Below are 20551 nucleotides of genomic sequence, written 5' to 3' on the forward strand. Positions count from 1 at the left end.
GGAGTATAGTAAACCTAAGTTCTAGTTGTGGCCCTGCAATTTACTAACAGTATGAACTTGTACATATGTATTAACCCTTCTGAGTCTTTGTCTGTAAAATGGATGTTTTAATAAAAATTTCTAGGGCGCCTGGGTGGCTCAGTTGGTTAAGCGACTGCCTTCAGCTCAGGTCATGATCCCAGGGTCCTGGGATCGAGTCCCGCATCGGGCTCCCTGCTCTGCGGGGAGCCTGCTTCTCCCTCTCCCACTCCCCCTGCTTGTGTTCCCTCTCTCGCTGTGTCTCTCTCTGTCAAATAAATAAATAAAATCTTTAAAAAAAAATAAAAATAAAAATAAATAAATAAATAAAAATTTCTAGAGCACCGTATTGTTGTAAGGACTCAATGAAATTACAAATGATAAAGAATTTTCTAAGTTGTATTGTACCTCTTATTCATTATTATCAGGGGTTTTGTGGACCCCCTTTTCTCAAGCTTCAGAGAAAATCTGTCATTGGAGAGTCAATTTTTGTTTGTTTTAAAGATTTATTTATTTGAGAGAGAGAGAGATCGAGCATGTGTGAGCAGGGGGAGGGACAGATGGAGAGGGAGGGAGAGAACCTTCAAGCAGACACCCCCACTGAGTGTGGGGGCCAATGCGGGACTTGATCCCAGGACCCTGAGATCATGACCTGAGCCGAAACCAAAAGTCGGTCACTTAACCGACTGAGCCACCCAGGCACCCCACTTTTTTTTATTTTTATTTTTTATAAACCCTTTACATTTCTCAGATTTGACCTTTCTTTTCCATCCTTCCTACCATTATCAGGCCATTATTACTCTTTCTTGGATTTTTAAAAAAAGATTTATTTGAGAGAGAGCACAGGCAGGGTAAGCAGCAGGAAGAGGGAGAGGGAGAAGCAGGCTCCCCACTGAGCAGGGAACCAGACATGGGACTCAATCCCAGGACCCTGGCATCATGACCTGAGCCGAAGGCAGACGCTTAACCAACTGAGCCACCCAGGCACCCCTCCTCTCTCTTGGATTATTTACATTTTCCCCTAGCTGGTCTTCCTGACTTGTCACATACCTTCTCCCAATGCATTCTTTACATAGCAGCCAAAATCATTTCTCTAACTTGAAAATTAGACCACCTCATTCCAGTACTTAAAACCCCTTAATGGTACTTCATTGCCCTTTGGTTGAAGTCCAAACTCCTTAGCTTGCAAGAGGATTTTATGACTTGACCATTCAGATCCCTCCAGACCATTTCCTACTCATCTTATGTATCTATGTTTTTACTCCAGATGGTGGCTGGCATTATGTTTTTATTTACAGCTATAGTTTCACTAGAGATCATCAGGTCCAATCCTCTTCTCAGGTGAGGAACCTGAGGTCTCATAACTACCTAAGGAAAACACTTAGTACAGTTCACCATGAATTCAATATCTGATTTACTTCTGTGTCTCTAGTACTCAGCCCCTGACGTGCCATGAATACTAAGTATTTTTTAGAGAGATAGATGGACTGGCAGATACCAAAGTTGGAATAGAACCTGAAACTTTGGCAGCTAAACTAGTTCTCTTTCTATTCACCTTATGCTGCTTTTTTATTTTCCAAGACACTCATGTGTAAAACATCTGGTATATAGTTACGCTCTTATTAGGTACTAAAGCATTAGTAGCCATTGTTTTGTTGTTAGTCATCATTATGGGCATACCTCATTTTATTGCACTTTACAAATAGTGCATTTTTTATAAATTGAAGGTCTGTGGCAACACTGAGACAAACAAGTCTCAGTGCGATTTTGCCAACAGCATTTGCTTGTTTCATGTTTCTGTGTCACATTTTGGTAATTCTCACAATATTCCAAACTTTTTCATTATTATATTTATGGTGATCTGTGATTGGTAATTACTACTTGCTGAAAGCTCAGATGATGGTTTATATTTTTTAGCAATAAAATATTTTTAATTAAGGTATATACATTTTTTTAGACGTAATGCTACTGCACACTTAACAGACTACAGTATAGTGTTAACAAAACTTTTTTATTTTTTTATTTTTATTTTTATTTATTTTATTTTTTTAAAGATTTTATTTATTTATTTGAGACATAGAGAATGAGAGAGAGCACATGAGAGGGGGGAGGGTCAGAGGGAGAAGCAGACTCCCTGCTGAGCAGGGAGCCTGATGTGGGACTCGATCCCGGGACTCCAGGATCATGACCTGAGCCGAAGGCAGTCGCTTAACTAACTGAGCCACCCAGGCGCCCCAACATAACTTTTTAAAAAAGACTTATTTATGACAGAGAGAAAGAGAGAGAAATCGGGAGCAAGCATGGGGAGGGGCACACAGCATCTTGAGCAGACTCCCCACTGAGTGGGCTCCATCTCACACTCTGAGGTCATGGCCTGAGCTGAAATCAAGAGTTGGATGCTGAACCTACTGAGCCCCCCAGGCGCCCCTAAACATAACTTTTACATGCACTGGGAAACAGAAAAGTTCATCTGACTCACTTCACTGCAATGTTCACTTTATTGCGGGGGTCTGGAATGGAACCTGCAATCTCTCTGAGGGGTGCATGTATTTCACCAGTACCTGGCACAGGGATTGGTACAGAATAGACTCTCAGGAAATTCTGAAAGAAGGAAGGAAGGGAGGGAAGGAAGAAAGAGAGAGAGAAGTGAGTAGCCTTCTGCCATGGCAAGGAGAGTCTGGGACAGGTAGCCAGTGTGGAAGAAACTGTTCTTGCTTTGTAGGTGAATGAACGGAGACTCAGGACATTTACTTTGGATAATCTGTTGTGACTGGTCAACCCCTCTGGATGGATCAGATAAAACAAGGAGATTTTTCTACTTATGAATTATGTAGAGATAGCACAGATCCTCAGAGAAACTTGGTTTATAGCAAATTTTCTTCTTTTAGAACAATGATAGCTGAAGTCTGGCAATTCCTTTGAGCTTCTTAGTAAGGAAAAGCTGTCCTCAAACCTCCTATATTATCTATATAGTCATCCTTGGGTTCTCTCTCTCCCTCTCTCTCTCAAATAAATAAATCTTTAACAAAATAAATTTTAAAAAATAAAAAGAGTGTTGGCAAGGATGTAGAACCCTTGTGCCCTGCTGGTAGGAGTATAAAATGGTGCAGTCGCTGTGGAAAACAGTATTGAGGTGCCTCAAAAAATTAAAAACAGATTGCCGTATGATCTAGCAATTCCACCTCTAAATATATACTCGAAAGAACTGAAAGCGGGCGCCTGGGTGGCTCAGTCGTTAAGCGTCTGCCTTCAGCTCACGTCATGATCCCGGAGTCCCAGGATCGAGTCCCACATCGGGCTCCCTGCTCGGCGGGAAGCCTGCTTCTCCCTCTCCCACTCCCCCTGCTTGTGTTCCTGCTCTCGCTATCTCTCTGTCAAATAAATAAAATATTTAAAAAAAAAAAAAAAAAAGAACTGAAAGCAAGGTTTCAAAGAGATATTTGTACACCCATGTTCATAGCCAGTATATTCACAATAGCCAAAAAGTGAAAGCAACCCAGTGTTCATCGAGAGATTAATGGATTAAGAAAAGTGGCCTAAACATACAAGGGAATATTATTCAGCCTAAAAAGGAAGGAAATGCTGACACATACTACACATAGATCAACCTTGATAATATTATGGTGAGTGAAACAAAAGGACAAATACTGTATGATTCCATTTGTATGAGGCATATAGAGTAGTCAAATTCATAGACACACACAGTATATAGAATGGTGGTTGCCAGAGGCTGGGGAAAGGGGGAGAATAAGGAACTGTTACTTCAAGGGTATACAGTTTCAGTTTTGTAAGATGAAAAGACTTCTATGTATGGATGGTGGTGATGCTTGGACAACAATTTGGATGTACTTAATGTAACTGAACTGTACACTTAAAAGTGATTAAGATGGCAAATAATTTTATGTTATGTGTATTTTACCACAATTTAAAAAAAAAAAAAAAAGATAGGACTGGGGTACCTGGGTGGCTCAGTTGGTTAAGCGGCCAACTCTTGACTTCAGCTCAGGTCATGATCTCAGCATCCTGGGATTGAGCCCCAAGTTGGGCTCTGTGTTCAGTGGGGAGTCTACTCAAGATTCTCTCCCTCTGTTCCCCCCAGCCCCCACTCACCTACTCTCTCTCTCTAGAATTTCTAAAAAGAATATAACTTAGTAACTAACTTTAGAAGACAAAAGAAAAAGGGATATCAAGGATGACTCTTACGGGGGCGCCTGGGTGGCTCAGTCAGTTAAGCGGCTGCCTTCAGCTCAGATCATGATTCCAGGGTCCTGGGATGGAGCCCTCCGTTGGGCTCCCTGCTCAGCGAGAGCCTGTTTCTCCCTCTCCCTCCGCCTGCTGCTCTGCCTACTTGTGCTCTCTCTCTGTCTGTCAAATAAATAAAATCTTAAAAAAAAAAAAATGACTCTGGGGCGCCTGGGTGGCTCAGTTGGTTAAACGACTGCCTTCGGCTCAGGTCATGATCCTGGAGTCCCGGGATCAAGTCCCGCATCGAAATTAGGATGAAGGCTGACAAGTGTCCACTGGATTTAACAGCAAGGAGATTACTAGTAACCATAGTGAGAACAGTTAATAAGAATTCTTCTTAGAGACCTTTTTCAGTCATAGGCGAAACTTATTAAGTGACCTGAGAAGTCTTTTCTGAGTAGAAATCAGTTTGACTATCAGAAGGGGGTTTTGTGGAGCAGTTTCAGGAATCAGAATCCATTTCCCAGGCTCATCTAAGATTCTAATCTCTATGGTGTCCAAGATATAGCCAAGTAGGTTAGAGCAGTAACTCTTGTTTTGTAATGCAGAAGATCTGGAGTTTTGGCTCTGCTACACAGTGTGACCTTGGGACAGCTGATCCCTAGTCGTAGGGAAACAGGGGCTACCTCCCTAGACTTGTTATAAGAAATAAATATGAGGGGAAACCCCCACAAAAGTTCTTTGCAAAGAACAAACTAGTCAGTCTTAAAACCTCTATCAGGTGATCTTCACAAAGGAGGGTGAAGGGTGCAAGGCCTGGGTCACTGCAGAGAAAGATATTCTTTTTCAATCTACTAATATATCAGATTATTCATTGTATCTGCAGGCTGTCAGCTTAATTATCAAGTCTCCTAGCTGAAAAACTGTGTCAAATACAAATATGTTTCTTAAATTGTTCTTAAGCAAAAAAAAGTATTCTAGAAAAAAACCTGAAAATGACAGTCTTTGAACATACCAATTTCCTAATTTTCCAACCTTGAGGGTCATGTGTTTTGTTAGGGTATCTGAAGTATTTCAACAGATATTTGCTGCTAGATAAAAGCGGGATATTCATTTAGGACCCAGCACAAGAGTGGCGGAGAGCATGTGAGCTAGTATGGGCCAGCAGAGGATTGAGTAGTAGCCAGGAGAGGATATAGACAAGGAAGATTTTCAAGGATGAAACTTTGGTTGTTACTCTGTGGTAGAGAGACAATAAATACACAGACCCGAAATAGGGAGACCCAGCTCCAACACTTCCTGCAAAAACACTTCTCCATCTTCTCACTTATAAAACGATGGGATACTTTAAGAGGTCCATCTGTTCAGAATTCTTTCTAGTCAGGTTTTGGAAACTTCACTACAAGTCAATGGCTGGCCCTATTACATTTATGACTCTCAGCTGTCTTGTGAAGACTAAATTCCTAATGCTTTTCTTTTTTTCCTTTTTTTTCCAGATGATATACTAAGGCCTGAAAAGTTCAATAATTTATGTGACATCACATAGTTTTTAAGTGGCAGAATCTAAATAACTAACTCTTTACTCCACACTCTTTCCCCAGTAGAGATATACTTATCACTGTGCATTGTAACAACTGTTAACTGAGCACCAACTATGAGCCCAGCATGGTACCTCGGACTTCATAAACATTTTCATGGACCTGTGAACCAACCATCTGTATAGATCATTACCCCATTTTAGAGTTGAGGAAACTGAGATTGAAAAAAATTAAGTAACTTGCCCAAGGTCCTACAGCTAATTAGAGGCAGAGCCTAGATTCCACCCCAGATCTGACAGACTCCAAAACCCATCCTTTCAGCCCCTATTCTAGATCTCTGGTGACGCCTGGATGCTCTCACCATCAGAACATTTTACGAAAAGAAGTGTGGAGAATATTTAGGTCTTCTCTAAATTGCAGACTTCTGGCAGAGAAATGTTACTGAGGTCTTTCAGAAAAAGAAATGCCCCATTCTATAAAGAGTCCCCCGCCACAGTAAATCTATGTAAAGGGTATTCACTGTACTTACTATCTTTATTAATCAGCTAAGGCTGCCATAATAAAATACCACAACTGAGTGGCTTAAACAACAGACATTTATTTCTCACTGTCTGGAGGATGGAAGTATGAGATCAGAATGCCAGCCCAATTGGATTCTAGTGAGGGTTCTTTTCCTGCCTTGCTAATGGCAGCCCTCTTGCTGTGTCTTTACATGGCAGAGAGAGAGCGAGCTCTGGTGGCTCTTCCTCTTCCTTATTATAAGGGCACTAATCCCATCATGAGGGCCCCCTTCTCATGACCTCAACTTAACCTAATTAACTCAGAAAGGCCCCATCTTCAAATACCATCACATCGGGAATTAGAACTTTAACATATGAATTTGGGGGGACACAAACATTCAGTCGATTACACTATCTATGCTTTAAGTGTTTTAAAGTATGTGAACAAATTACATTCTCTAAATTCTCCTTTCCAAGATGCATAAGGAGCTAATTATAACCACTTCATAGGACAGTTGCAAGTATAAAAATACTGTCTGTAAAACAATGAGTTCAGTTTTTGGCACATAGTAAGCACTCAGTAAAGGAACTTTAAAAAGGAGAAGAAACAATATTGTCAACTGGCTATAAGATAGCTGTTCACTGGAATAAACTGTATTGCTGTGATAATGTGATTTATAATAGGAAATATACATTTGGTCTTTGTCTTCATTCCTGGAACAGAGCTCCTAAAACCCTTGAAATTTTCTGAGTGATAAGAGCCATAAAGATGTCTTGATATTCATAACAAACTCCTTTCAACCACAAATGAGTTTATATTAATGGAATGACTTCTGGAAAGCAATGGGAGCTGATTGCCAGGGGAACCAACCATGTGATTGGAAAGTTGGAACTTTCAGTCCCATCCGATCCCTGACCTATGGGGAAAGGGGCTGCACGTTGAATCAACTGCCAGTAGCCAGTGGTTTGATCAATCATGCCTATGTAATGAAGTCTTCATAGAAGCCAAAAAGGACAAGGTTTGGAGAGCTTCCAGGTTGGTGAACACATGAAGGTGCTGGGAGAATGGCACCCTCTGGAGCAGGCATGGAAGCTCCATGCCCGTTTCTACATTCCTTGCCCTATGCATGTCTTCCATCTACTTATTCTTGAATTACCTCCTTTTAGTGAGTAAACTGGTTTCCTGTGTTCTATGAGCCGTTCTAGAAGATTATTTGAACCCAAGCAGTGGTTGTGGGAACCTCTGATTTACAGGCTATCAGCCAGAAGCACAGGTAACAACCTGGACTTGAAATTAGCATCAGAAGTGAGGACATTCTTGTGGGATTGAGCCCTCAACCTGTGGAATCTGATGCTATTGACAGGTAGATATATCAGAATTGAGTTGAATTATATATAAGACACTCAGCTGGTATTGGAGAATTGCGTGGTATGAGGAAAAGACCCACACATTAGAACTGGTTTTCGGAATCATTAATTGTGAAGTCATATTTTATTTCCCTCTCAGATTTCACAGAGAATTTCAAATCAGGAGTTTTCCCAACCTCTCTGTTCCCTGTGGCCACTACCCTATTACCTCTGAAGTAGATGATACCACAATGGACTTGACCTTCCACTTTTCCTTCTACTGCACTTCACTAGCCTACCCCAAACTGCTGGCCAGGAGGAGACTTTTAGTCCCTCAAAGGTGAGGATCCCTAGTCCTAAACCTCTGAGACTAAAAAACAACCCTCTCACCTAGCTTATCACTGGAAACAGTGAAAGGAGTACATATTTTAAGACAGATCAGCTTACTATAAGGAAGCATATACACCTTGAAATCACAAAGACCTGAGTTCAAGTCTTTCCCTCATCTTTTAGGAGTGATATACACTGGTCAAGTCTTACAACTTGAATTAAACTACCAATTTCTTTAACAGTAAAAGACAAGTACTATAGGGTTTATGATAAGATTATAATTAATATATAAAAAGTACTTAGCATGTTTGCCAAATGATAATACTCTTTAACATAACCATTACTGTTAATAACAATAATAACAAATGTTTGCTTTAATGCATTATATTTGGCATTTGTTTACAAATTATCTTACTTGGGTCTTCTATTTCCAGCACTATGGAGGAGAAGATAACCTGAAAATTTGCCTACTACATAACACGTGGAAAAGCTGGATAAAGTATAACAAACACTTCGTGTTATGTAACAAACATAGGCAGAGTTAAGATTTTAAGAAAGAAAAAGAAATCCCCAGGAGTGAAAAACTGAAGAGGAAACTAAAAATCAGGAACTCTCATAGCCGATGTTGAACTGCTATGGGAAGGTTTTTTGGTTTGGGCAATTAAAGGGCTTGCTTTTTATAGCCACTGGGGGTGGGAGATGAGGCTTTGGGCCCTGGAGAGGTCATGAGTTGGAACTCAAATTCCCCTCCATAAAGCTCGGACCTTAGAGGAGTCATATTGTCAGTTTAAAAAAAAAAAAGACTCGGGGCACCTGGGTGGCTCAGATGGTTAAGCGTCTGCCTTCGGCTCAGGTCATGATCCCAGGGTCCTGAGATCAAGTCCTGCATCGGGCTTCCTGCTCGGCAGGGAGCCTGCTTCTCCCTCTCCCTCTGCTGCTCCCCCTGCTTGTGCTCTCTCGCTCTCTGTCAAATAAATAAAACAAAATCTTAAAAAAAAAAAAAAAAAAAAAGACTCAAAAGTACAGAGAGACAACAGGAAGCTTAGATTAAAAAAGAAAATTTCCCTAAGAATTTGAAACTTTGGGTTGTGTGAAGTCTGAATTTATTCTACTTGTGTGGAGTTTATTCTTCCCATGTGGTCCTAGAATCTGCAGCAGAGAAATTAACTTAAAATATAGTTTCAGACTTAGTAGAAACAAAGACAATCTTCCCTCTCTCCCTTGGGAGGAGTACTAATTATCTCATTTAATTTTCACAACTATCCTATGGAATAAGTAGTATTATCCCAGTTTATTAAAGGCATTTAAATTCAGGGAGGCTAAGCAGCCTGTCCAAAGTCACCTAGCTATTATCTAACAGAGCTGGGATTTGAATCTGGTTGTTGTTCATTCAATCAAAATACATTTACCAAGTTCTACTATGTGCCAAGCAGAAACAAGGTCCATCTCCTTTCCAATATAACACAGTGCCTAATCTTTTTTGAGCAAATCAATAGATAAATACAACTATTTTCTTCTTTCTCAACTTTAGCAATTCAGTGAGAATGAAGGCAGCCAGTATCACAGGAAACCCACGGGATTCCCCTGGGCTCTGTCTGCCAGAGCAGCTCAGTCCTCTCTGCCAAAGGGACTTAGGTTGCTGAGACACTAAACAGGGAAGAAAAAGAGCAACTACCACTCAGTGGGTCCTGGTTACTGGAATTCATTTTATTAGAGTAAACATACAACAATTTTAGTTTCTAGTAAATATTTTCAAACAGAAATTTCAAAATATTTACTACTAAGGTCAAATAGGGATAATAAGGCTGTTGTGATAAACACAAACATATGAAATTAAAAGTTAGTGATAACAGCTATAGTTCTGTCAGGCTCAACCTCCAACATATTTCTGAATGTTATTTAGGTTGCCAAGCATTGAGAAAATCCTGATTTACAAACATAAGTAGCTGCAACTATTGGTGTTTTTTTTTTAATTAACATGCATTCTTAAAAGCTTAAGTTAACACATTGTTTACCTTATGTGTATAAAAATAGTTCTAAATATTTTTAAATATTTATAAAAATAGTTCTTTATAAAAATAGTTCTAAAAATTTTTCAAAATCATATCACATACTTGAGGAATTTCTGAAGCACCACTCTAGTGTTCTTATAGAACAAAGCATGGAAAAATCAGGAAAAAAAAAAAAAAAAAAAAAAAGTTCTCTGAGATCCCTCCATTTCAGTCTAGGAAATTATATAGAATACACAGTAAAGTGCAAAGTTATAAGAAGGAACCAGTACATTCTATTCACTGCCAATGGCTCTCTTCTGGGGCAAAACCCTCTACACCCCCACCTCCAATCCTGCCATCAAGACCATTATTCACCTACTTTTTGAGCATCATTTCCCACTTTTCCCCTCTTCTTTTTTTTTTTTTAAATAAAGATCTTATTTTTAAAAAAGATTTATTTGAGAGAGAAAGAGAGCACATGTGCGAGCAAGCATGGGGGGGTGGCAGAGGGAGAGGGAGTGAGAATCCAAGTAGACTGTGCCTAGTGCAGAGCCCGATGTGGGGCTCAATTTCATGACCCCAAGATCACGACCTGAGCCAAAACCAAGAGTCCGGAGCTCAACCCAGGCTCCCCAAGATTTTATTTTATTTTTTTTAATTTATTATGTATTTATTTATTTGACAGAGGGAGACACAGCAAGAGAGGGAACACAAGCAGGGGGAGTGGGAGAGGGAGAAGCAGGCTTCCCGCGGAGCAGGGAGCCCGATGCGGGGCTCGACCCCAGGACCCTGGGATCATGACCTGAGCCGAAGGCAGACGCTTAATGACTGAGCCACCCAGGCACCCCCAAGATTTTATTTTTTTTTAAGTAATCTCCACACCCAGCATGGGGCTCGACCCCGAGATCATGCTCTTCTGATTGAGCCAGCCAAGTGCCCCTGCCCCCTTTTCCCCTTTTCTACTCTTTACTCCAGCTAATCTCAAGTATTGACTGTACCCTGACCATACCGTCCTAATTCCCCATGTGTTTATTAATACTGTTGCCTTCACCTTGGAATACTGTATTTTTGAAGGCCCATGATATGCTGAGCACTGTGCTAGACAATCTAAATACATTTTCTCCTTTACTTCTATTACCATATTTTACCCATTTTTATTTATTTGTAAATAATAACATTTTTAAGCGTTTACTTTGTGCCAGATATTAGATGCTCAGTGCCTTACAGTAGCTCATTTAATCCTGATAGCAGCCCTAAATCAAAATAGTATGACACTGACACAAAAGTACACACCTAGATCAATGGAACAGAATAGAGAGTCCAGAAATAAACCAACGTTTATGTATTTATATGGTTAATTAATCTATGACAAAGGAGGCAAGAATATACAATGAGGAAAAGACAGTCCCTTTAATAAATGGCACTGGGAAAACTGGACAGCTATATGCAAAAGAATAAACCTGGACCACCCTCTTACACCATACACAAAAATAAACTGGATTAAAGTCCTAAGCGTGAGACCTGAAACCATAAAATTCTTTAAAAAAAAATATATAGATAGATAGATAGATAGTAATCTCTTTGACACTGGCCATTGCAACATTTTTCTAGATATGTCTCCTAAGGCAAGGGAAACAAAAGCAAAAATAAACTATTGGGACTACATCAAAATAAAAAGATTTTGCACAGTGAAGGAAACCATCAACAAAATGGAAATGTAATCTACTGAATGGGAGAAGATATCTGCAAATGATACATCCAATAAGGGATTAATATCCAAAATACATAAAGAACTTAGACAATACCAAAAAACCCAAATAATCCAATCACAAATGGGCAGAGGATCTGTCCAAAATATATACAGAACTTATATAACTCACCACCCAAAAAACCCAAATAATCCAATTAAAAATAGGCAGAAGATCTGAATAGACATTTTTCCAAAGAAGACATAAAAATGGCAAGCAGACACATAAAAAGATGCTCAACATCACTCATCATCAGGGAAATGCAAATCAAAACCATAATGAGGTATCACTTCACGCTAAAATAAAACACACAAGAAACAAGTATTGGTAAGGATACGGAGAAAAAGGATCCCTTGCGCACTGTTGATGAGAATGTAAATTGGTAGACGCTGTGGAAAACAGTATGGAGGTTCCTCAAAATATTAAAAACATACCATATGATCTAATAATTCCACCACTGTGTATTTACCCAAAGAAAACGAAAACACTAATTTAAAAAGATACATGCACCCTTATGTTTGTTGCAATATTTTTTGCAATAGTCAAATTATAGAAGCAACCCAAATGTCCACTGACAGATGAATGGATAAAAAAGATGGGTGTGTGTGTGTCTGTGTGTGTACAAGTGGAATATTACTCGTCATAAAAAGGAATAAGATCTTATCATTTGCGACATGGATGGACCTAGAGAATATTACATTAAGTGAAATAAGTCAGAGAAAAATATATACTGCATGATTTCACTTTATATGGAATCTAAAAAAATAAAAGAAGTGAATAAACAAAAAGCAGAAACAGACCTATACATACAGAGAACCAACTGATGGTTGCCAGAGGGGAGTTTGGTGGAGGATGCAAAATGGGTGAAGAGGAGTGGGAGATATAGGCTTCCAGATATAAAATGAATAAAAGGGATGGCACAGGGATAGTCAATGATATTGTAATAGTGTTGTATGGGGACAGATGGTAGATACACTTGTGGTGAGCATAGCACAACATAAAGACTTGTTGAATCAGTATGTTTTACACCTGAAACTAAATTAATACTGTATGTCAACTATACTTCAATTAAAAAAAACCTAGACTAAGTGTAAAGAAGGAAGGAAGGAAGGAAGGAAAGAAAATACTATTGCCCTCATTTTATAATGGGAGCACCAAGGCTCTGGAAGGTTAAAAAATTTGCCTAAGGCCAAGTAAGGGAGAGAATGCTTCCTGGAAGAGTGCGGTCTGAGCTCAGAGCTGAGTTCTTCAAAAATAAGGTGAAGTTGTCAGGGACAATGGCATTCCAGACAGAGGGACAACATACACACAGAGAAGTAGTAAACAGCTTGGTATGGGGTTCAGGAAAAAGATCAGTCTTCAGAATCAACAGACCTGGGTTCAAATATCTATTTTTGTTTTTGTTTCATGGTCTCTTACTATGACTATGGTTTTCTCAAGTGTGAAATGGTGATAAGAAGCTTTAAGATTAAAATTAAACATATATAAAAGTGTGTATCACAGGGCCAGCATGGTAGGTACTCAATAAATAAATGTTACTTCCCTTCCTTTCCCCTAGTTGACAGTTCAAGAACTTGACCCCAGACATACCACTCTTCTATAAATTACAAAGCTTTATCAGAGCGTTCGGAGGCTCTGGTAAAGGTTGGCTCTGGTAAAGTACACCAAAAATCATTCAGCAAGCTATCTGGTAATGTCCTTAACCACCACTTTTCAAAATGGGAACTATTCTCACACCACTCACCTGTGTAGGCCATGTTCTTAGGGTTGCCGTAAGGAGCCCCAGGCTGCACGGGGCTATACACAGGGTTCATTGTGGAAGACTGAGGATCCTACAGAGAAACAAAGAAAACAGCACCGATTATTGATTGCTCATTTTCCCTGATATCAGCTTCCCCTCTATAATCTTCAATTTATACTCACAGAGAACAACATGGTACAGCAAAAAGACAACTAAACAAAAAGCCATTTGTTTGTACTTGGCCCTATATTATACACTTTGCTCATTATACAGATGAAGATACTGAGAAGCAGAGAGGTGATACAACTTGCCTAATGTCAACCCAGGCCTTCTGCCTTTCAGTTCAGAACCAGACCCACTATCCCGCAGATGACTCTCCCACTAATACACTGTGTGGCATTGGCCAAGTCACTTCGCCTCACTGGACTCCAATGTCCTGATGTGAAATCCATTAGTTTAGGCTCTCTGAGGTACTTTTCTAATTCTAAGGACGCTAGTCCATGAGCTAGGAAAGGATGCACTTCTACTGCTCACCAGGGGAGCACAAGAGCCTAACAATGAGCACACACACTATTAGGAAGAGCATCAAGTGTCTCACCAATCCTTTGCACCTGCAGTGGACAAGATACCAGTTACCAGATTTGGAAAAAATAGAAATTTATTGCCACTGATCATTTTAATGCAAACAAGGAAACACAGCCAAGATCTCTTTCAAAATGTATTCAACGGAAAGAAATAAACTTGGAAATTTGTGTGCAATAAGTATCACCTGCACAAGTGCTCTGTTAATTACCTTAATGAAGCACATTCTCCATTCTGATTAATGGAAAAATCTGTCATTAAACTCTATTAGCCAGCCAATTTGTCCCATCTTGTTTAGGGAACCATCTCTGACATATAGCCCAACACATTTAAAAAACTTGTCTCTACAAATATATTATTTACACTTCATAAAAATCAAACAATTCCCTCCTAACTAGGCTCACATGATGGACGGGCAATTTTTTTAGGTCATTAACTTCTCTTGTAGCACCTCAGGATAGGAAACAAGTCAAATGTCAAGATAGGCAGTGAACAGCTGGCTTGATGACAATTGCTCTGCAATTAATTAAGTCTCTCCAGGGTTCTGGAAGGAAAGGTGGAGTAAAAATAGGTTCCCAGGGAGAGGAAGGTAGGGCAGTCAAACAGGCAAAAAAGGAAATGCCACTGATCAATTTCAGAGGCTAGAACTTCCTGAAATGTACCCAATGGGCAGCCCTGGCAAATCACCCCAGGGCAACAGACTAAACTACCACCAGTTGACAAACTGAAACCAGAAAAACTTGAGGATGAAAGTTACAGAAGATACATATTTCAGCACACCTTAAGGAGAAAATACTCTTGCAGCCAGAGTTACCCAAGAACATAGCCAAGTAACACTCTCTCAGAATATAAGCACTCTCCTAAAAGGTACTGGGAGAATTAAGAGAGATCTCAGAGGGCGCCTGGGTGGCTCAGTCGTTAAGCGTCTGCCCTCGGCTCAGGTCATGATCCCAGGGGCCTGGGATCAAGCCCCGCATCGGGCTCCCTGCTCGGTGGGAAGCCTGCTTCTCCCTCTCCCACTCCCCCTGCTTGTGTTCCTGCTCTTGCTGTCTATCAAATAAATAAATAAAATCTTAAAAAAAAAAAAAAAGAGAGATCTCAGAATGTCAAAAATACATTGCAAACTGTCGGGTGGCATGCAGAGGTAAATGATGGTGGTGATGACGTAACAACAACAACAACAATACAGAAGATCACTTGTACGCTTTCCCTGCCTTGGATCTCTCTTCTGCCCAGCTAGTGCTCTGCTAAATAAGCTGGGGAAAGCAAGACTGTTAAAGTGCTAAGCAGTACAACTGGCCCTATAAACATATGGTCACTCTCCTACTGAGAAGGTACCTTGTGCTGCTGATGACTGGGCAAGGCATGAACTTGCTTCTCATAACCAAAGAAACGCACCAGCTTTGGAACTGGTCTCCTACTGCTCCAAAATAAGGGCCACAGCCTCAAAAGGAGATCATGCCGGGGCAGCACTCCACAACAGTATCGATTCCAAGCCCAACTAATGACTGACAGAAATGGTATCTGCCAGGGGTTCAAAATTTAGATTAAGAATATGACAGCCACGTCTGGGGAAGGTGCTCACAGGAAAAGAGGGTTCCTGCCTTTCAAGGGAAGGTCAACCTTTTACAAGAGAATCCACACACTGTTAACAGTTTCAGGGACAGACTAAAAATGAGTAGGAAGATCACAAACTATGATCAGGCAGATTTAGGTTCAAATCCTGAAACTGCCACATATCAAATGTGGGACCACTGGCAAGTCCACTGACCTTCCTGAGCTTCAGTTTCCTCCTGCCTCAAAACGGAAAAGAATATTACATACTTTGTAGAGTTGTTGTAACATTTGTTTTTTTGAAAGACAGATTTATCGAAGTATAATTTACATATGTGAAACTTACCCCTTTCAGGTATACAGTTCTATGAGCTCTGAAAAATGTAGTCATATAAGCACTCCACAAGTAAGATATAAAACATTTCCACCAGCCCCCAAAATCTTCTCATCTTTGTAGTCAATACCCTCCCACTAATTCCTAGCCCATGACAACCACTGATTTGTTTTCTGTTGTTCTATATATATATACACACATATCAACTTTCACTTTACAGATGAAAAAAGTGAGGCTGAGAAACGGCAAATGAACAGTCCGAGGTCACAAAGCAAGTAAAGGCAAGGCCAAGACTGGCACCCCAAATGTATCAAAGACCTAAATGAAAGAGTTGAAAATATAAAACTCATACAGTAAAGAAGAAAATACAGGAATAAACCTTGTGATTGTCATTGTCATTGTAATTACAATTACAATCCAAGAAACTTTGGATTTGGCAATGGTTTCTTAAATATGATACCAAAAGCACAAACAACCAAAGGAAGAAAATAGATACACTGGATTCATCAAAACTAAAAACTTTTGTGCTTTAAAGGACACCATTAAGAAAGTGAAAGACAACCCACAGAATGAGAGAAGTCTGCAAATCATTAACAGCTGACCCTTGAACAATGCAGGGGTTAGGGGCACCGAGCCCCTCTGCAGTCCAAAATCTGCATGTAACTTTTGACTCCCCAAAGACCTAACTACCAAGAACCTTCTGTTGATTGGAAGCCTCACCAATAACATAAACATTTGATTAACACATATTTTATATATCTATTACATACTGTATTCTTATGACAAAGCAAGCTAGAAAAAGAAAATATTAAGAAAATCATAAGGAAGAGAAAATACATTTACAGTACTGTACTGTAAAAAATCCATATGTAAGTGGACCCACACAGTGCAAACCTGTGATGTTCAAGGGTCAAATGTATAGGATAGGGGATTTGTATTTAAAATATATAAAGAATTCTTATCTTAATTCAATAATAAAAAGGCCACTAACCCAATTAAAAAATGGGCAAAGGATCTGAACACATTATTTCTTCAAAGAAGTTATATAAAAGCTTATGAAAAGATGCAAATCAAAACCAAATCAGATACCACTTCACATTCACTAGATGGCTATAATCAAAAAGATAACAGTGTTGGCAAGGATGTGGAGAATGAACCCTCATACAATGCTGGTAGGAATGTAAAATGATACAGCCACTTTAGAAAAAAGTCTAACAGTTCCTCAAATAGTTAAACGCAGTTACCATAAGATCCAACAATTCCACTCCTATGTGGAAGGAAATGAAAATGTATGTTCACATGAATGTTCATAGCAGCATTATTTGTAACAGTCAAAAGAGGGAAACAAATGTTCAATTGGTGAATGGATAAATGGAGTGTGGTATATCCATATAATGAAATTATTTGACAATAAAAAGAAATGAAGTATTGATATATGATACAACATGAATAAACCTTGAAAACATTATATTAAGTGAAAGAAGTTAGTCACAAAAGGCCACATATTATGTGATTCCATTTATATGAAGTTTCCAGAACAGGCAAACCTATAGAGACAAAAGGTAGATTAGCAGTTGCCTAGATTAGTTCATGATACATGAAACCTAATAACTTCCAAATCCACATCTCTCTCACAATAATTATTATAACACTCAACCACACACCCTACTTCCTGAACATTTCTTCCTGAACATTTCTTCCTAATCACTCCATAAGCAATTCAAACCCACCATACCCAAAAGTAAACTCACCATCTTTCCCCAGGCCCATTCTTCCATCCTGTATTGCCTGTCTCAGAGTTACTGACAATCCATTCACCTAGCACCTAAGAGAAAAACCTGGACATCATCCTAAAGTCCTCCCACTCTTTCACACCTGATCAATCACCAACTCCCAAAAAACCCTAATTTCTCATTGCTATCGTCCCTGTTTTAAGTTTTATCATCTCTTGTCTAAACTATTACAACAGTCCCAAGAGGTCTCTTTTTCCAAAATTTAACCCAGTCTACCTCATCCCTGATATTCTTTTTTTTTTTTTTAAGATTTTATTTATTTATTTGACAGAGAGAGAGCGAGAGCAGGAACAGAAGCAGGGGGAGTGGGAGAGGGAGAAGCAGGCTTCCCGTGGAGCAGGGAGGGAGCCCGATGTGGGACTCGATCCCAGGACCCTGGGACCATGACCCGAGCCGAAGGCAGACACTTAACGACTGAGCCACCTAGGCGCCCCTGATATTCTTTATTAAAACACAGGTTGGGGGCACCTGGGTGACTCAGTTGGTTAAGCGACTGTCTTCAGCTCAGGTCATGATCCTGGAGTCCCGGGATCGAATTCCACATCGGGCTCCCTGCTCAGCTTGGAGTCTGCTTCTCCCTCCGACCCTCCTCCCTCTCATGCTCTGTCTCTCGTTGTCTCTCAAATAAATGAAGTCTTAAAAAAAAAAAAAAAAAAACCCAAAAACCACAGGTTGGATAGGTTATTCTCTTCAAAGGCTTTGGGAATAAAATCCAAACTCCTTGGACTACCTGTCCAAGAGGTATACAATATTCTCTATGATCTATCTGGGATGGGGCTCAGGAATCTATGTATTTATGTTCCCAAGGAGATTTTGAAGCCAAAACAGTTTGAAGACATTGCCTGCGACTGTCTTTCCCAAATGCCCTTTGTCCCACATAAGCTTGATAGAGGAACAGCAGTGAACAAGAACAACAAATATTCCTACCTGCATTTGAGTTGGAGGGGGAAGAGACAAAATTTTCTAAAAAGTAAAACATTGTATATCAGATAGTGGTAAATGCAATAGAGAAATCCACTGAGTGTGATGGACAGGGAGTGCTAAGGGGAGACTGCAATTTTTAAAATGGCTAGAGAAAATGTCATTGAGTGACATCTAAGCAATGAATAAGTTGAAGAAGCAAACCATACAACTGAGAGGAAACTGTCCAGTAGAGGAAACAGCAAATGCAAATGCCCTGAAGTAGAACCATGGTTGAGAAACAGCATGGAGGCCAGTTTAGTTGGAAAGCAGTGAAAGAAAAAGAGTAGACAGGGCGCCTGGGTGGCTCAGTTGGTTAAGCGACTGCCTTCGGCTCAGGTCATGATCCTGGAGTCCCGGGATCGAGTCCCGCATCGGGCTCCCTGCTCGGCGGGGGGGTCTGCTTCTCCCTCTGACCCTCCTCCCTCTCATGCTCTCTCTCTCTCAAATAAATAAATAAAATCTTAAAAAAAAAAGAAAAAATAAATAGAAAAAAGAAAAAAGAAAAAAAAAAAGAAAAAGAGTAGACAGACCAGACAGGTGATGAGGGCCTAATCATGCCGAGCTTTGTAGGCCAGTATAAGGACTTTTTTTTTTTATCTGAAATGAGATAAGAAGCACTAGAGTATTTTGAGCAAAGAAGAGACATGATTTGACTTCATTTTAAGATTACTTTGACTGTTGAGCTGAGCTCAGATGGCAGGAAGGCAAGAGTTCGAGAAGAAGGAAGAACAGTTAGGATGCTGTTTGAAAGAATCCAGATGAAAGATAATGGTGGCCTCAAATAGGGTGGCAGCAGCGGTGATAAGTGGTGGTGGAAAGCAGTCCTATTTTGGATATATTCTGAAGACTAGGCTGACAATAATTACTAACGGACTGAATATGGAGTATGAGAAGAAGGACATTAAGGATGACTCCAAAGATAACTTGACAAACTGGAATAATAAAAATGCCACTTACTGGGATGAGAACTATGAAAGTAGCACATTTTGGAGTAAAAAACAGAAATTTGGATTTGGACTTAACTTTGAGATACCTAAGAATTCTGCTTACAATGGTTGATACACAATGAGCATTCCGTAGGGGTTAACCATTACCACTATTATAAATATTACCTCTATTACAGGCAGCTACTATTTATTGAACATCCACCATGTGACAGGTACTATGCTAGGGACCTACCTTATCAAATCCTTGTAAGTCTTATAAGGTCACAGTGATCTTGCAAAACAGGTATTATTTTCACTGTATTTATAGTTAAATAAACTTAAGTCCAGAGAAATAAAGTGAACTACCCAAAGTCTCATTACTAAGAATTGAGAAAAGTCAGTTTCATAGCCAGGTCTGTCTGATTCCAATGTCCAAGCTATTTCTACCATGCTAGTTGAATTTCCCAGTCCCCCAAACCCAGCACTAGATTCTCCTCTGGAATGGCAGGCCCTGAACCCTTCCCTTTAACTCAGAGTCCCTTGTGCTCTGCTTGGACCCTGGCCGATCCCACCATGGAGGCAGTTCATATCTATCTGCTGGGTCCCTGCTGGGCACACATGGTCAGTTACAAGAGAATAAAAGTACTGCCTGCCTGACTTCTACAATCTCAGCTGCCATATACTACCCATCCAATCTGATTACACTTCTTAGATAAGTGCCCTCTGTGCACATCCTGCCTACCTATCTCTCCTGAGCCAAGTACGGAGTTGCCCCTGCTTCCTGGGGCTGAACCACAGCAAGCCTACATTTCTTGTGCCAGCAAACACAATTCTGCAATAGCTTCCCATTTTATTCAGAATAAAATCCAAAGTCCTTATAAAAGTCTACAAGGCCTTATATGACCTGACCTCATATGCCCACATCTCTGATTGCAACTCCTACCACTATCCCTTTGCTTTCTCTACTCGAATTACAATGACCTCCTTGTTCCCTGAACATA

General features: G+C 40.0%; 1 protein-coding gene across 3 annotated transcripts in view; it reads right to left on the bottom strand.

The window, feature by feature from the left end:
* FAM168A (family with sequence similarity 168 member A) overlaps window positions 1-20551 on the bottom strand; it is a 185494-nt gene that overhangs the window by 45932 nt on the left and 119011 nt on the right. For all 3 annotated transcript variants that reach the window (XM_034995215.1, XM_034995216.1, XM_034995217.1), the window contains one exon: window positions 13402-13489. In XM_034995215.1, the coding sequence (XP_034851106.1) occupies window positions 13402-13471 (70 nt within the window). In that variant the 5' untranslated portion in view covers window positions 13472-13489. The remainder of the gene's footprint in view (window positions 1-13401; window positions 13490-20551) is intronic.

The sequence above is a fragment of the Mirounga leonina genome, unplaced genomic scaffold, assembly GCF_011800145.1.
Source record: "Mirounga leonina isolate KUSES-001 unplaced genomic scaffold, KU_Mleo_1.0 Mir_92, whole genome shotgun sequence".
NCBI lineage: Eukaryota > Metazoa > Chordata > Mammalia > Carnivora > Phocidae > Mirounga > Mirounga leonina.